Raw genomic sequence first — 22,068 nt, 5'->3', positions numbered from 1 at the left:
GGTGAAGATTGGAGAAAATTTGGAGGAGGAGGAGTGAAAACAGTTCTTAACAAAATCCAAGATGATCAACAGGAAGTACAACTGAAAAATAACTGTGAATTTAGCACAAATTCTTCAAATGATTTAAGGAAAATTGTAAAAGTTGTTATAATTCTTGACAACAAGGTGGTACAGTCATGAAACCTGGGTACACTGAGGGCATGGCCAAGTTTCATGATGATACATAGCTGCATTGCTAAGATACACTGTCACACCATGTTTTTTCCATATCTCATTACAGAGTGGTTTTGAATATCAAAATTCTCTTGAAACCTTTGTTCAGACAGGGCCCAAGATGATGTGAGCCAAATTTGATGAAGATTGGACACAATTTAGAGGAGGAGTAGCAAAAATGGCAGTTAGATATAAGCATTTTTTGGCTTGTTATTGTAACGTTTGACCAGTAGGTGGAACTGTCAAAAACATTTGTCGCATAGCCTCAGGTCATGGTCCGGAACATGCCTACCATGTTTTATATCAGTGTGCAAAGTTATTGCTGAGATACAGCCTCATATCCTGTTTGGTGGCTCCACTGTCAGATTCACTGGCCCATTTCAGGCAAACCATTTGGAGTATGCAAAATTCTTTTGATAATTTTTGTGAGGCTTACTTGGAAGATGATGTGTGCCAAATTTGGTATGGATAGAACAAGGTTTGTAGGAGGAGTAGCAAAAAAGAGTTTTTGACAAAATCCAAGATGGCGGAAAATCTAATTAAACAGAAATGTCATAGGGTGTGTTGCACCAGGCAATTTAAAATTTTGGACACATGGTTCAAAAGTTATGACCATAAACTTGCTTCCAAATTATGCCCAAATTTGACCCGATGGTGGTGGTAAAGCATTGTCCCAACATGTCCCAAAACTGGACAGAATGTTCCTTAGACCCTTAGATTCACAAAGTCCCAAATTTCACAACTTTTTACCAGACAGTTCTATGGACTACCATAGACACCCTAACCAGAAGCAGAAGAACAATAATAAGAAAAGGTAGAATACCATTAGGGTGCCTATGAAACGTCAGCATTTGACCACTGAATAAGAATATTAAGAACAAGAATATGAAGAAGAAGAAGAAGAAAACATTAGAATGGGGCCCCTGCTCAAATTCAGTAGCCCCCTAATAATAGCTAAATACAACTTATTAAATGATTTATTTTTTATCTTTTCGAACAAAAAAATTTATGTTCAATGTCCAAAATTTATTAGTCCAATCTTTACTACTATTAGACCTCCAGTATAACTGTAGCATAAGGTGAACGGGAAAGATTATTGAATCACTCACAATTATTTATATGACAGCTAAAACTTAATAATCATGACAGGCCTGGTCCTGAAGAGTTCTTGGCTGCCATCCCACTTTAATTCCCCCGTCCTCCAGCAAAGCTGCGGTTTTTAAAGGAAGGATTTTAATTAAGGTAAATGGCAGGTAGGAGTATTGCCACAGCGACCTCCTGGGTAATCCGGCTGTAATGAGTTTCATTAGGTACGAGTCACTGTGCTAAACCCAGAGGAATAGCAGAGGCGGCTTCAGTCGCACTGCACTCCACCCGAGGTCACACCACACTCCTTCATGCACTCGCTTGCTTTTGGGTTTCATCAGCTCAACATCGTTTTACCAAGACCCGGCTGATGAGGAGCTTGTCAAGATTTTGTTCCCTGGTTCAGCAAGACACGTGGAAAACAGCTGTGTTTACCTGCCGTTATCTCAATCAGTGTTTCGAGTAAGGGTGAAGCCAAAGGATTCAGATTTCTGACTTGCTTAAAAAAAAAACCAGTATGAATATTAATGAGGTGAACACAATGTAGTCGGCTGACTTTTCTGAGTGTCAAATTATATCTTTACACACCTGAGCTCCTTGCTGAAATTGAAACAGCTCTGGGTTTTATGATTTTAGCAGAACTGAAACGTTCTTCTCAGCTACATAATATATTAAGAGCACACACTCTTTATTTATTCTTTCTATGAGTAATAAATTGAAACCTTTCATAATAACTGACGAGTTTGTACGGAATAATTACGCGTTAAAAATAAAACAGAAACAGGCTCGGGAACACAGTTGCAAGGTTTATTAGAGAACTGTGACTATAAAGATATGCAGGATTCTACTTATTCTCTGCGCAAACCACACAACTAGTCAACTGGGTCCATTTCTAGTATCATTTTCAACACCATGGCCAACCAGGCTGTAATAGTTAGTGATGCAATAATAATTAAATAAAATGGCAAAACCTTGTACGTCATGTCACCATGTGGAATATGTGGATCATTGATCATGGGGACAAATAATTTTTTTTAAACTTATTTCTAACACTACAAGCCATACTGAGTTTCAAAAGTTCAGTCAAAGTTAGGAGCTTCAGGATGCTTCAAAAGTTAGAGCTGTCGACTACGGCACCATATATTATTTTCTTTCCTGTGACATCCCTATTTAAAAAAAATTGAGAGAACAAGATAATTAAGTCATGGCCACAACTTCATAACGCAAGGGAATGAAAGAATTAAGAATTAAGAACTTGACAGAACGAGATAACTAAGTTGATGCCATAAATTCATAACTCAAGAGAACAAGATAAATAAGTCATAGCCATGAATTTGTAACATGAAGAAATGAGATAATTAAGTCATGACCACAACTTTCTTACTTGAAAGAATGACTTAAAGTCATGGCCATGAATTTGTAACATGAGGTAACGAGATTATTAAGGTGTGACCACAACTATGGAACTTTAGAGAATAAGAAAATTAAGTCATGGCCATGACTTGGTACCTCAAGGGAATGAGATAATTAAGTTGTGACCATGACAACGTAACTTGTGAGAGTGAGATAATTCAGTCATAGCTATGACTTTGTAACATGAAAGGAGGAGATAATAAAGCCAATACAATGGATTTGGAACTTGATAGAATGAGATAATTAGGTCAAGGCCACAACATCTTAACTCGAGAGAACAAGATAATTAAGTCATGGCCGTTATTTTGTAACTTGAGAGAACGAGATAAGTAAGCCATGGCCATAACAAGAGGGAATGAGATTAGTAAGTCATGACCACGACTTGAGAGAACAAGGCAACAACATAATTATCTTATTCCCTTGAGTTATGCAGTTGTTACCATGATGTAACTATCTCATTTTCTCTTGTTACCAAGTCATGACCATGACTTATTTATCTTGTTCCCTTGACTTAATTATCTCATTCTTATGCCTTATTTAAGTTGTGGCCATGCAGGGATGTCAGCAGAAGTATCTGTGTAAATATGGCTAGTCAGGCTAGTCAGTAGTAAACACTGGTAACTAAGAAACACCACAGGAATGGCACTGAAGCTCCAAGAGTAAACACATGCCCCTCTCCTCCACATGTCTCGGATTTGTGGTGCAATGCACTTTGTTGTCCAGAAAGAAAATTGAGTGTATCCACAGCAACACCTTTGCCTCTATGTGGAACGGGATATAGGACGCTGCAAACAGGAGACGGGCAAGAAAGAATAGAGATAGAGGGAAAAGTCAGGAGGAATTTGAAGAGTTTGAAGGGTTGGATCCTTGGAACTTTTCACTTGTCACCTGTAGAATTAAAAAGAGTCCATGGCCTTGAACTCGCTGAGGGCTTGGACAGGTGAGATGTGTTTCTTCTGCGAGCCTCGGCGCACACGGGTCTGACACTCCTCAGGCTTCTCCCTCTTCACAAGTGGCTTCTTCTCCGGAACCTTCATGCGCCATGACACTACGGGAGAATTGACTGCTGCTGTTCCATACACCTTTTGGTACTTGGTAGAAGCCACATATGAGGCCTTGACAGTCAGGACCACGGCATTCATCAGATTTTTGGCCGCCTGGATGAGGGATGTAGCACTGTCCAGCTGAAAGAGAGAAGAGAGCAAAGTCAGATGACTTTCTGTGGGTTTTATTTCACCTTCCCTCAGCACATCTTAGGGTGTGCACTTCAGTGCGGTGTAACACTAGCTTAGCTGGTAATGACTTAAAAATCAATGCAAACAACATTCAATTCAATTTGTTGGGAAAAAAAAAGCTGCAGCAGCCTTTTCACCAGTCCAGATCCCTCTGTCTCGATTGCTTCTGTATTGTTTATGTATTGTGTTGGTGCTGATATTGCAGGAATGTACCCCTGAGACGATGAGCTCTCCTCCGAGGTTCTGGACTTCGGCTTTCACTTTGCTGCAGATGTTGAGCTGGTGGCAGTAGAGGGCAATTCTCTGCAGGTAAGCCAGCAGGTCCTGCTTGCAAGCTGAATCAGGACACTGCAACACAGTTAAAGGAAGACACTTAGATCTGGACTGGCTCCAAATTTCAAACAAAATCAAGCCTTCACTTCACAGTGCAAAACAACTGCTCGGTGCGCATGTGATGCAGGTTACAGAATGACATTAATATGGGTGGAATTGAGCAAGCAATCAAACACAGCAAGGGTGATGACTCAGGCTTGATTTTGTTCCAAATGAATATGCGTTGCTCAGCTGGGTTACAGAAAAGACATACTTGCAGGTGGAATCATGTATAAGTATCACAGAGACTCAGGCTTGGCCTTGTTCCAAATAAAAAATTGAGTCTGTACACACTTCCCTCACTCCCTTCGCACTACGATATGTGGAAATATTTATGACACTACAAGACCTCTTATGCTATGTTACAGAATGACATTGTTGTGGGTGGAATCAAGCAGAAACTCAGCAAGGGTGACAACTCTGGCTTGGTTTTCTTCCAAATGAACACACACACACACACACACACACACACACATACTTCCCTCCCACTGTTTTACACTACAAAGGAACTAATGTCTATATCTGTGACACGACATGACAAGCTCAGCTGTGTTTCAGGAATGTCATTCTTACAGATGAAATCATGCATAAGCATCACATTTGTTCCAAATATAAATGAGTGCATGTGCACTTCCCTCACTCCCTCTGCACTACAAAGTGTGGAAACAAACCTGTTTTGCTACATTTCTTTCTAATTCCACCTATAAACATGTCATACTGTTATACAGTTCTGTAAGTCACTTAGTATCACAAGCATAGACCGTGCCAGTGTCATTCTGTAACCCAACTGAACCAGTCAAAAATACAGCCCCCTCCAAAAGTCTTGGAAAAAAAGGCTAATTCTATCGTTTTTGCTATACATTGAAGACATCTGGGTATTTCTTTGCATTTATAACAAGATCTATAATAATTCACTTTATGGTTGTGGTGGAATAGGTTTTATTTTAAGGCGTTATTGTTTTGGAAATGCTAGCTGGAATTTAAAAGCAGGGTATAGGGTTTAATAAAGGTTTCTTTTTATCGTCTTGCGGACTTGTTAGCACCAAAACAAAGTGATCATTTTTGTAGCCATGAACCTAGAATAATCCCTCATACGTTGACCCAGGATGTATTCTTGGGATTTCACAGAGCTCGAGTTTGAACTAATTCAATTCATGCGGCGCTTTAGGGACCACGCAGTGCCCTGGCCATCTATAAATGAAGCCTGAATATCGTACACTAGACAGGTGAAGAATAAAAAAGTGCCACACTAATGACATCTCTGCTTCCTGAACATGATTTCAGCCCTTTAACTAGTCATGTCTAAAAGCACTATCTGACTCACACCTTTCTACTGCCTTCTTCCATTAATATTTAACAGTGCAAACTTGAAGCAAACAGTTTGTGAGTGGTTATTAATTAATTCGACACATCAGTGCTTGAATCAGACACGTAGTCACTAACACTACGTCACATTATAGCTAATCAGAGGTGTTAAAGGTCAGACAAAGAGTAAATGTATGTGAGAAGCAGTGGGTGGTAGCCGTTAAATGCTGTTATTACTGTAGCATTTAAGACAGAGAACATGTTCAATCACTTTTACATTTACATTTATTCCCTTAGCAGACGCTTTTATCCAAAGCGACTTACAAATGAGAAAGATACAAGCACTTTTATTCAAGAAAAATACCTGGTCAGGCACTTGAGATGAATATGTATGTCAGTATGCACACCCCACGTACTTTGTATTCTTTTCCAAATTCCAACATTTCTATAACTTCACACATACCATAATTTCTCCAACAAGGTGCCTGATCCTTGATCCACACTTAAATGTTAAACCACCAAATTGCTGCTGGTCCAAGAACCAGCAAGGTTAGGGGCTTGGGGGAGGGCTTGACAAGACTTGAGCAACTTACATTGCTTAGCTCTGTCTTTTGGCTCAATTTGCGATTCGTGGTACATTTATGGCAGCTCACAAAAAGCAAAACAACAAACTTACAGTACATGGCATGTTTGATTCACTTCCTCTGGTTGAATCAGTTCAGATTCTTTTATTTTGTCACTAGTTGGAAGTGATCAGAGACCACCTTGCTCAGATAATGAGTCTTTATTGGTCACTTATACACATGCACAGTATACACACACCCCAGCATGTCAGGAGGTTGGGGTCAGAACACAGGGTCAGCCATGATACAGGCCTTGCCACAGTGGCAGCTCGGCAGTGCTTGGGCTTGAACCCCGAACCTTCTGGTCAGTAACCCAGAACCTTAACCGCCAAGCCACCACTACCTCACCAAGCCATAACTGAGATGCTCGCAGACCTGTGCAATTGCTGTGTTCTCACCTGCTCTAAGAGCCATGCTGAGGTGAAGCAACACCTTGGTGGGTTCAATTCAAACACACTAAATGCTGTATATGAGAAAATACCCATTCACCAAAACATTCACTGATTCCTTGACCGAGAGCCAGTAAGAAGATGAATCTTTCGTATAACAAATTACACTGTCAGTTTCGGTCGTTGATTTAGTGACCATGTTTGACATGCAAGTATCAAACCGGCCTCAACACGTATGTCCACATTCTCTATGAATCCCGACCCCACACTACGACCAGATGGCTGTAAAATGTAAATGCTTTCTAGCAGAGAGAAAGGTTTGATGAGAGGCATGCGAGCCACCTGTTTGGCTTCATCTACAAATATGGCTGAAATCTGCCAGGAGAAAAAAAAAAGAGGTATGCACAGATCCAGAATCCTGCTCTCTTATCAGAGAGCTGAAAGTCTGCCGTGTTGGAGTGAGTGAAACACTCATTTTGTGCTTGGCACTGTCCAGCACTCAGATTACTCCCCCATCAGCAAGACGATCCACTTCGCCTTTCCAGCAGTATGTTTTTTTCCTTTATCTAAGGGAAAAGAAATATCTCACAAGTTCAACTAACAGAGCGTGTCACTGGGCCAGCAATGACTCAGCAGTTTCTTCCAAAACGTGGCCACAGACGATGACGAACGGCTGATCCGGCACACCGGCGATGCGTTCGTATGGACCATCACTCACTCTTTATGACACTTTTGTTCTCCGAGCCTTTGTCATCCAAGCAGCTGGCGTGATGGATTGGATATTAAAAAGGGGCTGTCAGTGCATTAGCGAGAAGGTGCTCATTTGATAATGAACGCAACACCTCGAGGTGCTAATTCAATTAAAAGGAGGCACTGGGGTTTGATCCCATTCCCCTTCACACTCTTTCACAGCCCATCTACTGATGAGGTACAGCTTCAGACAGCTACAGACCACCAGGAATTCTAGGCATCCCTCAGAATCTCAAAAGGATACTTTATGTTTCAACTGTACCAAAATTGTTGGTACTTGCTACCTGGACCTGTGCTTTTCCATCAACCATCAGTTCAATACAAAAAGTTCTAGATGGATGTATTTGTTTCCTGCTCATGATCAGTACCAACAGTAATGCTAGTCGAGGCGTGGCTGCATGTTGCTGATTGGTCACACATATAATGTCACACAATTTGAACTACAAAAAAGCAAGAAAAGCTACGAATGCTAACCTCACCCCTAACGCTAACCCTTGCTGTTTTTCATCCCACATAAGTTGTGTAAATTGTTATGACCACGTTGCTGTTGCACAAACACGGTGCTTCAACGAACCGGAATTCTACTATTCACGTTCTGATCACGTGGGTTGCTGGTCTGTCTCGGTGACCAATTTTCTAAGCCTGAACCATGCTTTAAAAAAAAAAAAACATGATCAGAGCCCTCTTCTCTGAGTGATCATATAAATTATATATCTGAAGGCAGCGCAACAGACAGGCTCCAAAAGGGGAGAATTTTCAGATTTTCACAGATTTTTTCATTTTATTTACACTCTCCAGTCTGATTAGTGAACCAGCCACAGGGCTTCAAAATAGATAAATAAATAAATAAACAAAATGAAAAAGGTAGACACTAGTTAAAAGCACTATAACGAAACAAAACAACCACTTCAAAGTCTAAAATTTATAACCATAAACTAATTATTAATGGTTATAGATTAAAAGCTTAGTTGCTTATCTGGAGCTTTGTAAATGAGGAATTTTATGTAATCAGGCTTTTACACGTTTTAGCTGAATCCCTCTGTTATTGAGGTTTTCAATGATTTACATTTCTTCACATTTTACAGCTGTAAATGTGTAAATGGCTGTTGTCTCTCATGGTAGTCGAGAATGAAGTAGAAGTTGTGTGGCTTCTTGTTTGGGTCTGATCTTGTTAAAAAATCGGTCCGTTAATGCTGTTTATCTCTCACCTGGTCGGCCACAGCCCGGGCCAGTTTGTCCATTCTGGATCCGGCCTCTGCGATCTTCTTGGCAGCATTGATCACATCAGATGAGTTCTTCAGTGGGCCTTTTCCCCTGTGAGCACACCAAAAAATTACTGCATTACTTCTGAATAGCATCAAAGCAACAAGCATCAAGTTTCCTGAGAGCTCAGGTGAAGGCTAGACAATCCTTCACTCACACACTGAGAAAGCAGATGGAGAGGGGAATAGAAGAATCTTGGAACGTTTAACCTGCTGAGATCTGCAATTTTTGGCTGGAACATGAAAGATATTATGCAGTCCTCAATGCTTTAAGAATGACCCAGTTTGCTATGAAGGAGAGTTAGCGTGGCGACATTACTCTCCAATAACAGCATGTCTCAAAGTGTTTAATCAGCGATTTTCCAATGAGTATTTAGCATTGTGGAATGTCTCTTAAACAAGTTAGCTCCTGTTCTCACTTTCTCACGTTTGTCGTGTTATCTAGAACGTCCCCGTGAATAAGGTGTTACTATAGAAAAGATAACGCATTGATATTAACCCGCTGTTGAGACCATCTGATCAGTCAGAATTCAGAAATCAACGGTACTGTAGTGTAATTGAATATTTCACTGGTGTGTGTGTGTGTGTGTGTACCTGGTGAAATCTGTCATCTCCATCATTATCATGCACATCTGCTTGGCCAGCACGATGATATCATTGCCGTTGTCGTCCCACTTGGCCACCTCGGCGTCTAGCTTGCTCTTCTCCTGCCGGAAGCTTTCCACCTGCTCAGCGATCTTCGCCTTTTCCTCCTGTGGGAGCTGGGCCATGATGGCCTGAGACAGAAAAAAAAATATATAATGAAAATGAAGGCAGGATTCTTTCAGCTGTGCTTCTCTGTTAAAAAAAAAAAAAAGTGTCACTAGGGGAAAAAAAGAGTGACATTGTTTCACTCCATTTAAAATGATGTTGAATAAAGTTTTTAAACTTAACACTTAATCACATAGGAGGACCTTCTGGAACCCCAATGACATCCCGGACTCATAAAGAGCCAATCCAATTCTTTGGCCCTCTGTTAGGGTATTAAATTCTCCCTCCATAGCAATTTTCAAGAGGTCTGAAGAGGCATTAATCTTTTTTCTTTGCAAGGTCAATGGGACAATAGTGTTTGTAAGATAAATGTATAATTACCTCACTTACACCAGTCAATGAATTATGCATTTGTTCCGCGCTCTGTCAAAAAGGTGAAAGAGGTAAAAGAGCAAAGTGTGTGTGTGTGTGTGTGTGTGTGTGTGTGTGTGTGTGTGTGTGTGTGTGTGTGTGAGAGAGAGATTCAAAATGTTAAAGTTCAAGACACTATATATATATACATTGCCCTCCACTAATATTGGCACCCTTGGAAAATATGAGCAAAGAAGGCTGTGAAAAATTGTCTTTATTGTTTAACCTTTTAAAAAAAACATCACAAAAATACTCTGCTCTTGTGGATATCAAACAATTGCAAACACAACACAGGCTTATCCCACTGAAAAATAATATATTTGTTAGGTATAGGTGTGTAACAATTATTGGCGCCCTTTTAGTCAATACTTTGTGCTACCTCGCTTTGCCAAGATAACAGCTCTGAGTCTTCTACTATAACGCCTGATGAGGTTGGAGAATACATGGCGAGGGATCGGAGACGGTTCCTCCGTACAGAACCTCTCCAGATCCTTCAGATTTTGAGGTCCACGCTGGTGGACTCTCCTCTTCAGGGTTTCTATGGGTTTCAGGTCAGGGGAATGGGATGGCCATGGCAGGATCGTGATTTTGTGGTCACTAAACCATTTTTGTGTTGATTTTGATGTATGCTTTGGCAAATGAAGTGTCACAAACAAACTGGAGCAATGAGTAATGTTTATTTCTGTTTAGTAGAGCTAATTGAGTTTAAAATGTCTAGTGGTTGACAAATTCCTTTGAGTATTTTATTTATACATCTCCAGTAGCCATTCTGAATTGGGATCGGTCATGATAATGGGTTTTAGAAGGACCAGCAAGAGAGACACCGTATCCGTCAGTGGTTATTCATGAATTTAGTATTGATTGACGGAGAGCTGATATTCCAAGCGGCCTGAAAGCTTTACAATTTTACCATCTACAAAAGAGATTTTTCCTTTTTAAGTGTTTTAAAGTTGTTGAACAGTGTTTAGCAATAGCCAGGCCGAATGACGAATGTGGAGTCTGGAAGATATGATGCTATGAGCAACCGCTTTTCTTCCTCATCCTACTTCAGAATTCATTTAACCCAAATCCCTCTTCCCGCTCAACGATAACAAGAGCAGGGTCTAGGAGCTTAGCATGCCGGCAAATCCTTCCTCATACAAAACCACGCCAACACACACTCACATCAACTGCTTGCGGTTCTGCCCTCGGATTAGAAACGCGCGCGCTCTTCACCCAGCCTTTGAGCTCCTTTAAATATGATTTATTCGAAGGAAATTGTCCAGAGGTTTGGTGTGTGATTTTTAAAGCTGACCGGTCAGAGGTGTTACACAACCACAGAGGAAATGGGGAGAGCGTTGGTTGCGCACGGGCAGGTCAGGGCGCAAGTAATATTACGCTTTTTTGTGAATGTGAAGAAAAAACATCACCAACACGGACAAACCTGTACAGCTACGTGTATGTGTGTGCGTTTCATTTTTCTGGCTTGAACGATTTCGTTTCGAGATCGCAGGTCAGTCCAGCTACAGAAAATTCCAGTGAACAACAGTGACAACAGTCACCATTCAGAATTCGTTCAACCCGAGTTAAGATCGTGCCATTGTGTATTGTTACTCTTGGCGTTACTATTTCAGGGAAGTCATCCGTTTCTATTGAAGTGGGAAGGCATAAACCAGTTCCAGTCTTGCATCTACACACATTTCCTTCATTATGAACAACTGCAGGTTTAGAACACCAAACCTGCCGTTCTGCTCCCCAACCCAACGCCGCATTCATATCCGATCATGAACGTAGCATCTGATTGAGATTTGGAGAAAGAAAATGGTATTTAAAGTAATGCTTTCATGCAGAACATTTGAGGTCAGCTGCAAGCTACCTCCACTCTTTTACACAGCATTCCATCTGCATGACTTCGTCACTGAAACACAATCTCGCCTGCGGTCATCATTGTTTTGGTCTGCAGTATGTTGACGAGACAGAATACGGGTTGATAATGGACAAACTGTCTCATGTTCTAAAACACAACAACGCTGTTGTGGAGGCCCTAAAAATCTCAGCTGGAGACTGTTGATTTGCACTGAAGAACTGCTGCTGTAATCATATCGACTATCTAATGCTCATCCCAGGACTTTTCCCAGGATGTTTAACCATCGGGTCAAACTATTCACTATCGAGTGTTCTCTATTGAATCTGGTTCCTATCAATGTTTCTTCCTCATGCCGTCTGATAGAGTTGGCTTGTTCAATAGGAATCTAAATCGACAGTACACCTACATTTCTGTAAAGCTCATTTGGGACAATATCTACTTTTAAAAGCACTATAGAAATAAAACTGAAAGGGGAAGACTAGTCAAAGGGGCCGCACCCTTGCACTCTGGCCGGCAATGAGCTGGTCGTCTTCGGTCTGGACGCTGGTACGGCTACGTGTGTCATAGTCTTCCTGCTCAAAGTCAGAATCATCCTCCAGCTCTTCAGGGGTCTGGAGAGAAAACACAAGCAAACATAGTTTTATTACAAAGCCCCAAACCTAACATAAGCCAAAACATAGCTGCAAGAAGCGACCGATGGGCCCAATCACCAAGGATGCAGTAAAGTCTGCTTTTTGGTGAGTCAGTATTGGAATGTGTATGTTACTGTGCCACATCAGTGAACATGTACATGAAAGACTGCATGACATGAATCATGTCACACTTCCTGTCCGTGTGGTGTGACATGTTAATTGATGGCAACGTTGTGTAAGATATCTCTACATCATGCTGACCAAATTTGCTTTAAATATGATGAATAACTTAAAATATGTATTTAAAATCTGTCAAAATACATAAACTCCAAAATATCTGACCTCCCGTAGGGTAGAGATAATGGCTACGACGAGGTGGTGGTAGCTCAGTGGTTAAGATGTTGGGCATCTGATAGGACGGTCATGAGTTCAAATCCCAGTGCCTCTAAGCTGCCACTGCTGGGCCCTTGAGCAAGGCCCTTAACCCTCAACTGCTCAGATATATAAAGGAGTCATGGCTAAATGCCCTAAATTTAAATGCGTGCGCTATTGAGCCTCAGGGCCAGATCTGCATCCAAACTTTTGACAAGTTTCGGGAATTTCTGAGCAAGCCATGCATCTTAAACATGCCAAAAAGTTTATAATAATGATAATCCTAAAAGATACCTTTTACCTTCATGAAGGATAACGGACTTCTATTCTACAACAAGGATTCACGTTTAATTTCGAAACATTTTGAAATACTTACATATATGTAGAATATCACAACTGTCTACCAAACCTAGCAAACAAACATCTATGTATTTTAATGTGTCTTGCATGTCCTCTTCTATTCTGCGTGTGTATACTGACAGTATGAACACTGTGAACGCCTAGTGCACGTCTCCGAACAAAAAAGGAGCTGTGAACACTCCTAAAGACATGTCAGCTATTCGAACAGACAGCTCGCCATCAATAATTCACACCACTCCGGTTTCAAGCGACTTACATCATTGTTTCTTAAAACTCCTCCTCGCGCTGTGTAAGTGTGAGCACTGTAACCAGAAATTCCCTCGTAATATCACATCATACAGTGAATGAAATGTTTTTCTTTTGCAACTCTGAAGATGTAGCATCAGCACCCTCCGCCCTCTAGATCAACCAGGCTTAAAGCCTAGGTGCTGTCCAGTAATAGACAAACTACAGGGATAAACTGGATGAAAGAGTGGCGCCTGAAATCAATATTAAAGTCCTTGCATTCTTGTTCTATCTATCTTGAGCTTAAATGATTAGAAACCCTTGCAGTTTCCAGTACGTAGAAATATTTTTTTCCTTCTTTCCTGAGCACCGAATAATACTGGATTTGTTTTATTTATTTATTTATTTTCGTTTCAGAATGTTTATTTACAGATTTAGATGTTCTTTTTAAAGGCGCACGGTGGTTAATGGTTAGCACGTTCGCCTCACGCCTTCAAGGTCAGGGGTTCGATTGCTTGCGGAGTTTGCATGTTCTCCCCGTGCTGCGGGGGTTTCCTCCAGGTACTCCGGTTTCCTCCCCCAGTCCAAAGACATGCATGGTAGACTGACTGGCATGTCCAAAGTGTCCGTAGTGTGTGAATGTGGTTGTGCCCTGCGATGGACTGGCACTCCGCCTTGTGCTCGATGCTCCCTGGGACAGGCTCCGTATTAATATAAGGAAAAAATGACTATCGAAACACATTTTCGGCTGAATCTGATCGAAATCTCTGTGTGCTAGAGCTTTGTAGAGCCCATACTAATGTGTGAATGTGAGCTGACATGCTGTCATCCTCTTCATAAGGAACAGAGACCAACAAAATACAAGAGCTAAGAGAAAAACAAAGCAGTCTGGCTACTAAACAGCGATGCTAATGGGTTTAGCGGGCAGTAGCAGGACAGCTCCCAACCAGTCAGGCTTGACAAACGAGCCGAGAGTGTCTTTTCTCTGCAGAAAGCAGATCTACACTGCTTAATTATCCTCCGCTTCTCCTGCTCGCTGCCAATCTGCAGCTCATCTTTCCTGTACTTCCTGACAACATTCTCTTTATCTGCATGGTATGTGACGGTTCTTCTGTTGTGTTCGTGGGAGTTGATGAAAAGGCAACTGATGTAGCTCTACTATCATTCTGTAATAATGCCTAGTTACATTCAGAGCATCCTTAACCTTTGAAATATATCCATCCATCCATCCATCCATCCATTTTCTGTACTGCTTATCCTACACAGGGTCACGGGGAGCCTGGAGCATATCCCAGGGGACTCAGGGCACGAAGCAGGGGACACTCTGGACAAGGTGCCAACCCATTACAGGGCACAATCGCACACACATTCACACACTACGGACAATCTGGAAATGCCAAATCAGCCTACAAGGCATGGCTTTGGACTGGGGGAGGAAACGAGAGTGAAGTATAAGTACAAGCATTAAGAATAATTTTACTTCAATGAACCATAATATCTTTAGCAACCGAGCCAATAATTATGGATCTGACTAAAAATACACCAACAGGTTAAATGAGGTTTTTAAAGTACACCTTACTATAATGCTTTATATACATTTATACAGGCTTATTCAAGAAAGGCATTACACACAGATAAAAACACAATACAAATTAATATAACAATATAACCCTCATTTATAAACACACTTTATACAGCTTAAATATACAACTTCATAACGTCAGGCTACATAACACATGATAATATATGTTCACAAGAACATAAAGTCATCTTATGGACATTTATACAGAAAATAACTTCTCATTTATGGTGTATAGAACATTCTAAACATATTTATCATACAGTGCGAGTACACCATGCGTTGTAAAGGTTCCAAGAAACCACTGGAGTATATTATAATGAAGTATAGCTTCTACTACAGTTACTCTATCTGAAAGAGTTTAGAATGCATCTATAAGGCATTATGAATGGTCTATAACGTGCGATAAATGTGTTTAATGCATTACGTTTCCAAACCAAATCAGTTAAAGTTCATATATATATATATAAATGTAGTGCAGTGACATAACGTGATGTTATGTTACTCTATAAGCCCCTTTTTATCGGAGGGAATAGATCTGATGTAAAGTGTATTGATGGACCCTCAGGAAGTGGAATTGATGTGTTATGACACCATAGGCAGCGCTACAGATCATCACGTCAGATACCAAGCTGCATGCAAATAAAGTATTTTTGGCACGTTTTAAATTTGAAAGCAGCGATTTTAAATTCCTAGCAGGAATTCATTTCCTTCACAGTCACAGCCAGGATAATGAATTACTGTGCAAGTGATTTTTTTTTCCCCTTTCCTCTTCTTCTTCTCCTTCTTCTTCGTCTTCTTCTCCTTCTTCTTCTTCGTCTCTTTTCTTCAACTACTAGTACTACTAATAATTTATAACAGAGGCTGAATATACATGATAATCAATTATGCATACACATTACTGTAATTATATGTATGGGTATTTTTTCAAAGCCAATACTTCTATAACTAATAGAATTATCTTATAAAATATTTCAGTGTCTAAAACACATTATACCATATGTAGAAGTCATTAAGTGCTACAGCACCAGATGTACGCCGGGTAAATGGAGGTGCCGCGGCGTCATTATTGTATTATTACAGTACGCCAGATGTTACTGAAAAATAATTTAGTTGCTTTTGTTCGACGGGGTGAAATTAGTCCTGGTTTTTCTTTTTTTTTTCTTTTTCAAGATCATTATCAGTGCTGGGGATAAATAACTGGCTCATTTTGTGTGTTTATTCATTGCTATGATCCTCCAAAGTCATCATTCTCAAGTTTTTTTTTTTTTTTTTTTCCCTCAGATGTGCGGCAAACAATCCGATTCAGTGCTATCACTAAGTGCGGATTAAAATATTTGGATCTGTACTAAAATTATAACGTGATGGTCATGTGCTCAGGCGTTATATAGTGTTATAGGTATATTATATAATATATAGCATCGCTGCTTATGTATGCTCACCCGTATCATGAGGACGGCTTTTCTGATGTCACGCACACCGTCGTAGACCAGACGTGAAGCATCAATGAACTCATTCTCCTCGAAGGGCTGAGGCGGGCTGGTGCTCAGAGCTTCAATGGCGACCTCCACTTGCTCGGCGAAGCGGGGCATCACTGCAGAAAGAGAGAGAGAGAGAGAGAGAGAGAGAGAGAGAGAGAGAGCGTGGAAAAGAACGTAAGAGATGCAAATGGTCTAAATATTTCGAAATCTGTTCAGATCTGATTAAGAGCTCTGGAGATATGGCCATAGCAACGACAAGAAGAGAAGATATCAGCTTCTTGTCCACTCATCATCCACTTCACCACATCAAGAGTCCATAAGCCAAGTCCTGATCTGATCAAACACCACATATTTTGTGTGTTCCAGTTCAATGCTAATGAATACCATTTTGTATCAATGTAGTGACAAGCGATTCTTTAATGAACTCTTTACACCGTATGTCCTAACTCTCCGTTTTCTCCCACGTACGTGTTCCAGTTTTCCTCCTGATTTATTCACAGACACATAATGCACAACATTTTTATCCTTTTTCTTGATCTCCATCCTTTAAGAGTGGCTTTATAACACATGCACTCTGTACTCCATAAAAACATACACTTCTTAACAGCGCACGACAGAAAGCTAAGACTCCTTTCAGCCTTTAAAAAAAAAAAAAAATGAAAGAAAAAGTATTCATTCCCTCGGAGCGCCCAGTGAATGAAGCTGCTTGCGGTGAGGAGCCGCTTCGAGAAATTAAACAGGCGCTACGCTAGGACGGAATATTTTTTCCGAGTCTGGTATAGAGCAGGCAGTCCGATTTTCACAGTAGGTGTTTTAAAAGCATGTTCGTCGGAGCGGCACTTAAGAAGGGAAGCCGGGCGTATAGACTATAGTGTTGGGAATAAATTTATTGTAAATGGAGCCAGCTCATGATAAGAGGCTATACCTAGCACAGCTAATACTGTAGGTTTAAAAAGAAAAGTAATAATAATAATAATAATAAAAAACTCTGACATTTTAAATTCTTAATAGATCTTTCAGGCCTGTTGAAAACCACTTAAATGGCTCAAGTACAAATGTGCTCTCTTTCTTTCTTTCTTTCTTTCTTTCGGTCGTAAAAATATAAAAGTGTCATTTGTCATTTGAATTGAACAGTGTCATATTTAAAATGAAAAATCAAATGTTGGACGAGAACTATGAGAAAACGAGGGATTTATAATATGTATAAATAATATGTCTGTCTTTTTTTAATCATTTTTTTTTTTAGATTTGAGGTTAAAGCTTTGTACTGTCGACAGGCTTGCTTGTACAGAAATCTGCTCTTTATAAACTAGCTCTCTCTGAGGATCATCACCGAGCTGCATGGAGATGACGCATAGCAGGACCTGTGATTTGTTTTTGTTTGTTTGTTTATTTGCTTTTGTTTGTTTGACTTATCCCTCATACGTCTCTGTTCTGACAGTGTATCCCTCAAACACTTGCTTTAAAGCGGAGAACAAAAACAGCCACGATACTGTAGGTGCCATTTACCCGAGCTGGAGTAAAATCACAGCCAAATAGACCACTAGACTAGAAAACACTTCTATCACATGAGAGTGAACTATAACACAAGCTCACGCCTTCAGTATATGATTCTCAGTATAGAGGACAGAGTTGAGCGATCGAGCAATATTTGGTCTGTCATCGCTGCACTTTGGCGGTCAACTCCATCTGTACGTCGTATCTTCCCTCGTGTAGAATGGAATAACTCAGATAAGAATAGTTCGGTTAGATAAGAATGTTGGTCTTTGTTTATTTCCCCATAGCGATAGATAACGCAGCGTTTAAAATGTGTGTACAACGTCATATTTATTCCCCTGGGAAACAGGAGGGAAGAAATATTCTGTAAATGTGTTATTAACACTGTTATTAATGAAATATTCAATTATTATTTACACCACAGATCTGTTGAATTCTGGATTCTGACTTCGTTTCATATCATAACAGCAGCTGTGACAGTAGTGCAGCTCCAAATCACAGGTTTAAATTAATATGTTATTGTTTCTATAGCAACAGCACTCATTCAGATGGAATTGTATGGTGGATTTAAAAAATTTTAACGAGGTAAAGTTTCCTTAAAATAAGGAGAGGTTTATTTAACATGTATGGAAGGAGTCTCCAGCGTCAGAGGCAAAGCTGTAACTCCTTCATGTGGTTTCTTAGTAACAACGATGACAAGCTGCATTTTGTAACTGGATGAAAAAGATACGTGACGTCACGTTAATAGCGTGTAGTAAAAGGAATAAAACGCTCCAGGGCATGTCGTTATAGGAAAATAATAAGGACTCTGCTTCTCCGCATCACTCCGTCACTCATAATTGTATTATTCTATTCCTTACTCGTCCCACTTATTACTGATCGGTATTGTGTAAAAGTTATTATTTTGGCCCGGACTCGGTCTCCCGTTTTTCCCCTTCACTTAGTTGAGAAGGAACTAAGTGAAGCAGTTTATTTTCTTTCGCCTGAAGCCGGCGGTGAAATGGCAGTTCAGGCATCATGTTAGCTACTCATTAGATTGTAATAAGCCCTGATAATATCATTTTTCATACTTTTCTACTGCAAAGTGACATGGAGTGTGTGGGACTCCCTTAGCAGTAAATCTCTACACTGGCTTCAGTGTGTGAGGTCCAGCTATAAACTCAGCCTTCATCATGAATTAGAATTACAGACTTCTGAAGAAAAAAACCCAATCCTTTAAAAACTTTTTACACTGCTGTGTGTGTGTGTGTGTGTGTGTGTGTGTGTGTGTGTGTGTGTGTGTGTGTGTGTGTGCAGCGGTTAGCTTGGAATCAATCATAATTGGCTGGAGGTTATACCCCATCATTGCCCCTGTCGATCAGAGCAACACTAGCCAATCAGGGAGAGCCGTGAGGTCGTAGGCAGGGGAGTTAGCGTTCTACTGTGATGATGATGCACAAGCAAGCAAAAGCTCGATATGTGTTGGAGGAAGCTGCCGATAGATCGGTCTAAATTAGGGGAGAAAACTGGACAAAAAGCCAGCACACAATAAAAAAAAAGTCAGTACATCCAAATAAAAAAGGATAATTTTTTACTATTATAACCCTAACCCTAAGTATTATGATCGTCTGGTGCTGTGTTCAGGATCGGCGACGTGAGTAACATGAATATAGTCGTGTTAGACACCTGCTTAAGTAGAATTTCTGAGTGTATTCAGAAGGAAGGAAGGAAGGAGACAAGAAAGGTTGTAAGGGAGGGAGGGAGGGAGGGAGGCAGGAATGAAGGTAGGAAGGATGGAAGGAAGGAATGAAGGAAGGAAAAAGGAAGAAAGGATGCAAGGAAGGCAGGAAGGAAGGATGGGAGAAAGTAAGGAAGGAAGTAAGGAAGGAAGGAAGGGAGAAAGGAAGGAAGGAAGGAATGCAGGAAGGAAGGAAAAAAGGAAGGATGGAAGAAATGATTGAATGACGGAAGGAAAAAGGATGGAAGGATGCAAGGATGGCAGGACGGAAGGGCTTATGTAAATAAATGGGGAAGAAAATCAATTTAGAAATAAAGAGACATAGCGAGGAATAGATAAAGAGATAAATAGGCAGATAGTAGCTTTAATTTTCTTTTCCACCTTGTAAGTTGTAAATAGTATTGTTATGAATCTCCAGAGGGGACCATGCACTATATTTCCATCTGCCACTGCACCGCTGCATCACGGTCACATGACCACCCGCACCTGACTCTCATCCTGTGTGTATCTAAGTCACGGCTTGCTCAGCACTCGCTGTCTGGCTCTGTTTGTCTCAGGCTGTCACGTTGTGCTCTCCCATTTCCTCAGTATTACTTTATATTTGTTTTCCATGTGCACGTGTGCTTAGTGTCTTTTGTGTTTTGTTTGAACTTTTATTAAACGTGTGTCCGCATCTGCGACAAGTATACAAGTGTAAAAAAATGAAGAGGTACGTATATAAGGAAGTAAAGTAGGCAGATAGGCGTCTAAGGTGACATGTAAATCAGGAACAAAGCAGGTAAATAGACATGTAAGTAAATAAGAAAGAAATAAAGTATGTAAATAAAAACAAAAGCAAATCGTTTAGGAAATGCCTATAGATAGATAGATCAATAAATAAATAGATAGATAGATAGTTCGATCAGTATCCAGTATTCAGTCAAAGTGCCATCATGATCTGTGATTTCCTTCCATCTTTGTTTTACTGTAAAAGAAAAACACACACACACACACACACACACACACACACACACACACACACACACACACACACATACAAACACACGTACTAACGCTGTCAGCATCGCAGCGGCGCTTCTCTCATTTTTCCAGCCTCTCAGCAGTTGATTTCAAACAATAATGGAGTTGCGTGAGAAACGAACACTACATCACGAGGCAGCTGGGGCTTCTTTTTTTTATTCTTTTTCTTTACAACAAAACAGCAGCTGAGATAAAAGCTGTTTTCTCTCATCAGCAAGACGCTCTGATGGCGTGTAATTTAAAAGCACTGGATTCACAGCGGGAGTGAAATCTCTGTGTTCCCTGTGACAGTGGCGTGTTTGGGCTCGCCGTGGTGACCATCAGAGTCGAAATTGTTGCCTTCCACAAACTGACAATGGAGTGTGAAGGGTGGTGGTGGGAAAAAAAAAACTGCTGAAAGATGAATGAGCTTTAAAAGAAGCAACAGGTGGCACCTGAAGTCTCTCTCTCACACACTGACTTCCTGTTTGGCTTTCTTCCACTCGCTTTACACAAAGCCTGTCCAGTTCCTTTAAAAACTTTTCTTTGGAAGTTTTGGAGCTTTTATATATAATATAAGCTTTTATATGCTTCTTTCAAAGCTCATTCACATTCATCAGTTTTTTTTTCCCACCACCATCTTTCATATATATATATATATATATATATATATATATATATATATATATATATATATATATATATATATATATATATATATATACATATATATTATGTGTGCCTCTAAACTCTCTAAAGTCTTATTGTGGAATATCTTTTTGTTTCTGCTGCTTCGAACATGATGATTTGGGTTTACCTATTTAACATTTCAGAAGGGTTCTCCAGTTGGAACCTTGGAAGGGTCTAGTACAGTGAATTTTTTTTGTTTGTTTTCGGACATCCAACGTGATTTGATTATATGTTTTCAATGCCTTAATGATAGTAACTCCAGTCTCTCACCTGAGCTGAGGATCGACTCCAGCTGAGCCACATAATTGCCGCGCTATTCTTCCATACACATTTTAATCACGCCGACTGAAATACTATAGTGCACTATAGTACTCGTCAATGCCAACATCCCCACAAGATTTCATAATGTAATTGGTTTATGTTAATACTACGTGAACTGATCACGCTCGCGTTACAGAATTCAGTCTCGTAATTAGAAACTTGTTCAAATTGAGTTCGGCATGAGCAATGAGATCATGTTTTGATGAGAAATGTGGGGGTTTTATGTAAACCATACGTAATGTTTTTTTTGTTGTTTTTGTTGTTAAATCTAACAGACCACATGTTCCATTTTTTTCAGTGTCGGTACAATCATAGGCCAATAGAAACGTTTCCCTTTCCAAATCGGTTCTACATTTTTAGAAAGATTGAACTGTTATCCACTGAAATATTCTAGGATTTGTAAAAAAAAAAAAGAATAATAATAATTAAATAAATAAATAAATAAATAAATAAACATCTGTAGTAGCAATGTAACTGAATACAAATACAAAAAAGGCGCATGTTCTTTAACTTGAATGAAACAGGTCAACACTTTACATT

General features: G+C 40.1%; 1 protein-coding gene across 2 annotated transcripts in view; it reads right to left on the bottom strand.

Annotated features, from left to right (window-relative positions):
• Positions 1-2,092: 2,092 nt before the first annotated feature.
• Positions 2,093-22,068, bottom strand: part of ctnna2 (catenin (cadherin-associated protein), alpha 2) — a 291,101-nt gene continuing 271,125 nt past the window's right edge. For both annotated transcript variants that reach the window (XM_017460858.3, XM_017460860.3), the window contains 6 exons: positions 16,266-16,417; positions 12,153-12,266; positions 9,243-9,424; positions 8,595-8,700; positions 4,161-4,295; positions 2,093-3,896 (listed from right to left, as the gene is read on the bottom strand). In XM_017460858.3, the coding sequence (XP_017316347.1) occupies positions 3,609-3,896; positions 4,161-4,295; positions 8,595-8,700; positions 9,243-9,424; positions 12,153-12,266; positions 16,266-16,417 (977 nt within the window). In that variant the 3' untranslated portion in view covers positions 2,093-3,608. The remainder of the gene's footprint in view (positions 3,897-4,160; positions 4,296-8,594; positions 8,701-9,242; positions 9,425-12,152; positions 12,267-16,265; positions 16,418-22,068) is intronic.

Source organism: Ictalurus punctatus, chromosome 29, assembly GCF_001660625.3.
Source record: "Ictalurus punctatus breed USDA103 chromosome 29, Coco_2.0, whole genome shotgun sequence".
Lineage (NCBI taxonomy): Eukaryota > Metazoa > Chordata > Actinopteri > Siluriformes > Ictaluridae > Ictalurus > Ictalurus punctatus.
Note: the sequence above shows the minus strand (reverse complement) of the source record. Positions and strands in the feature narration are given on the sequence as shown.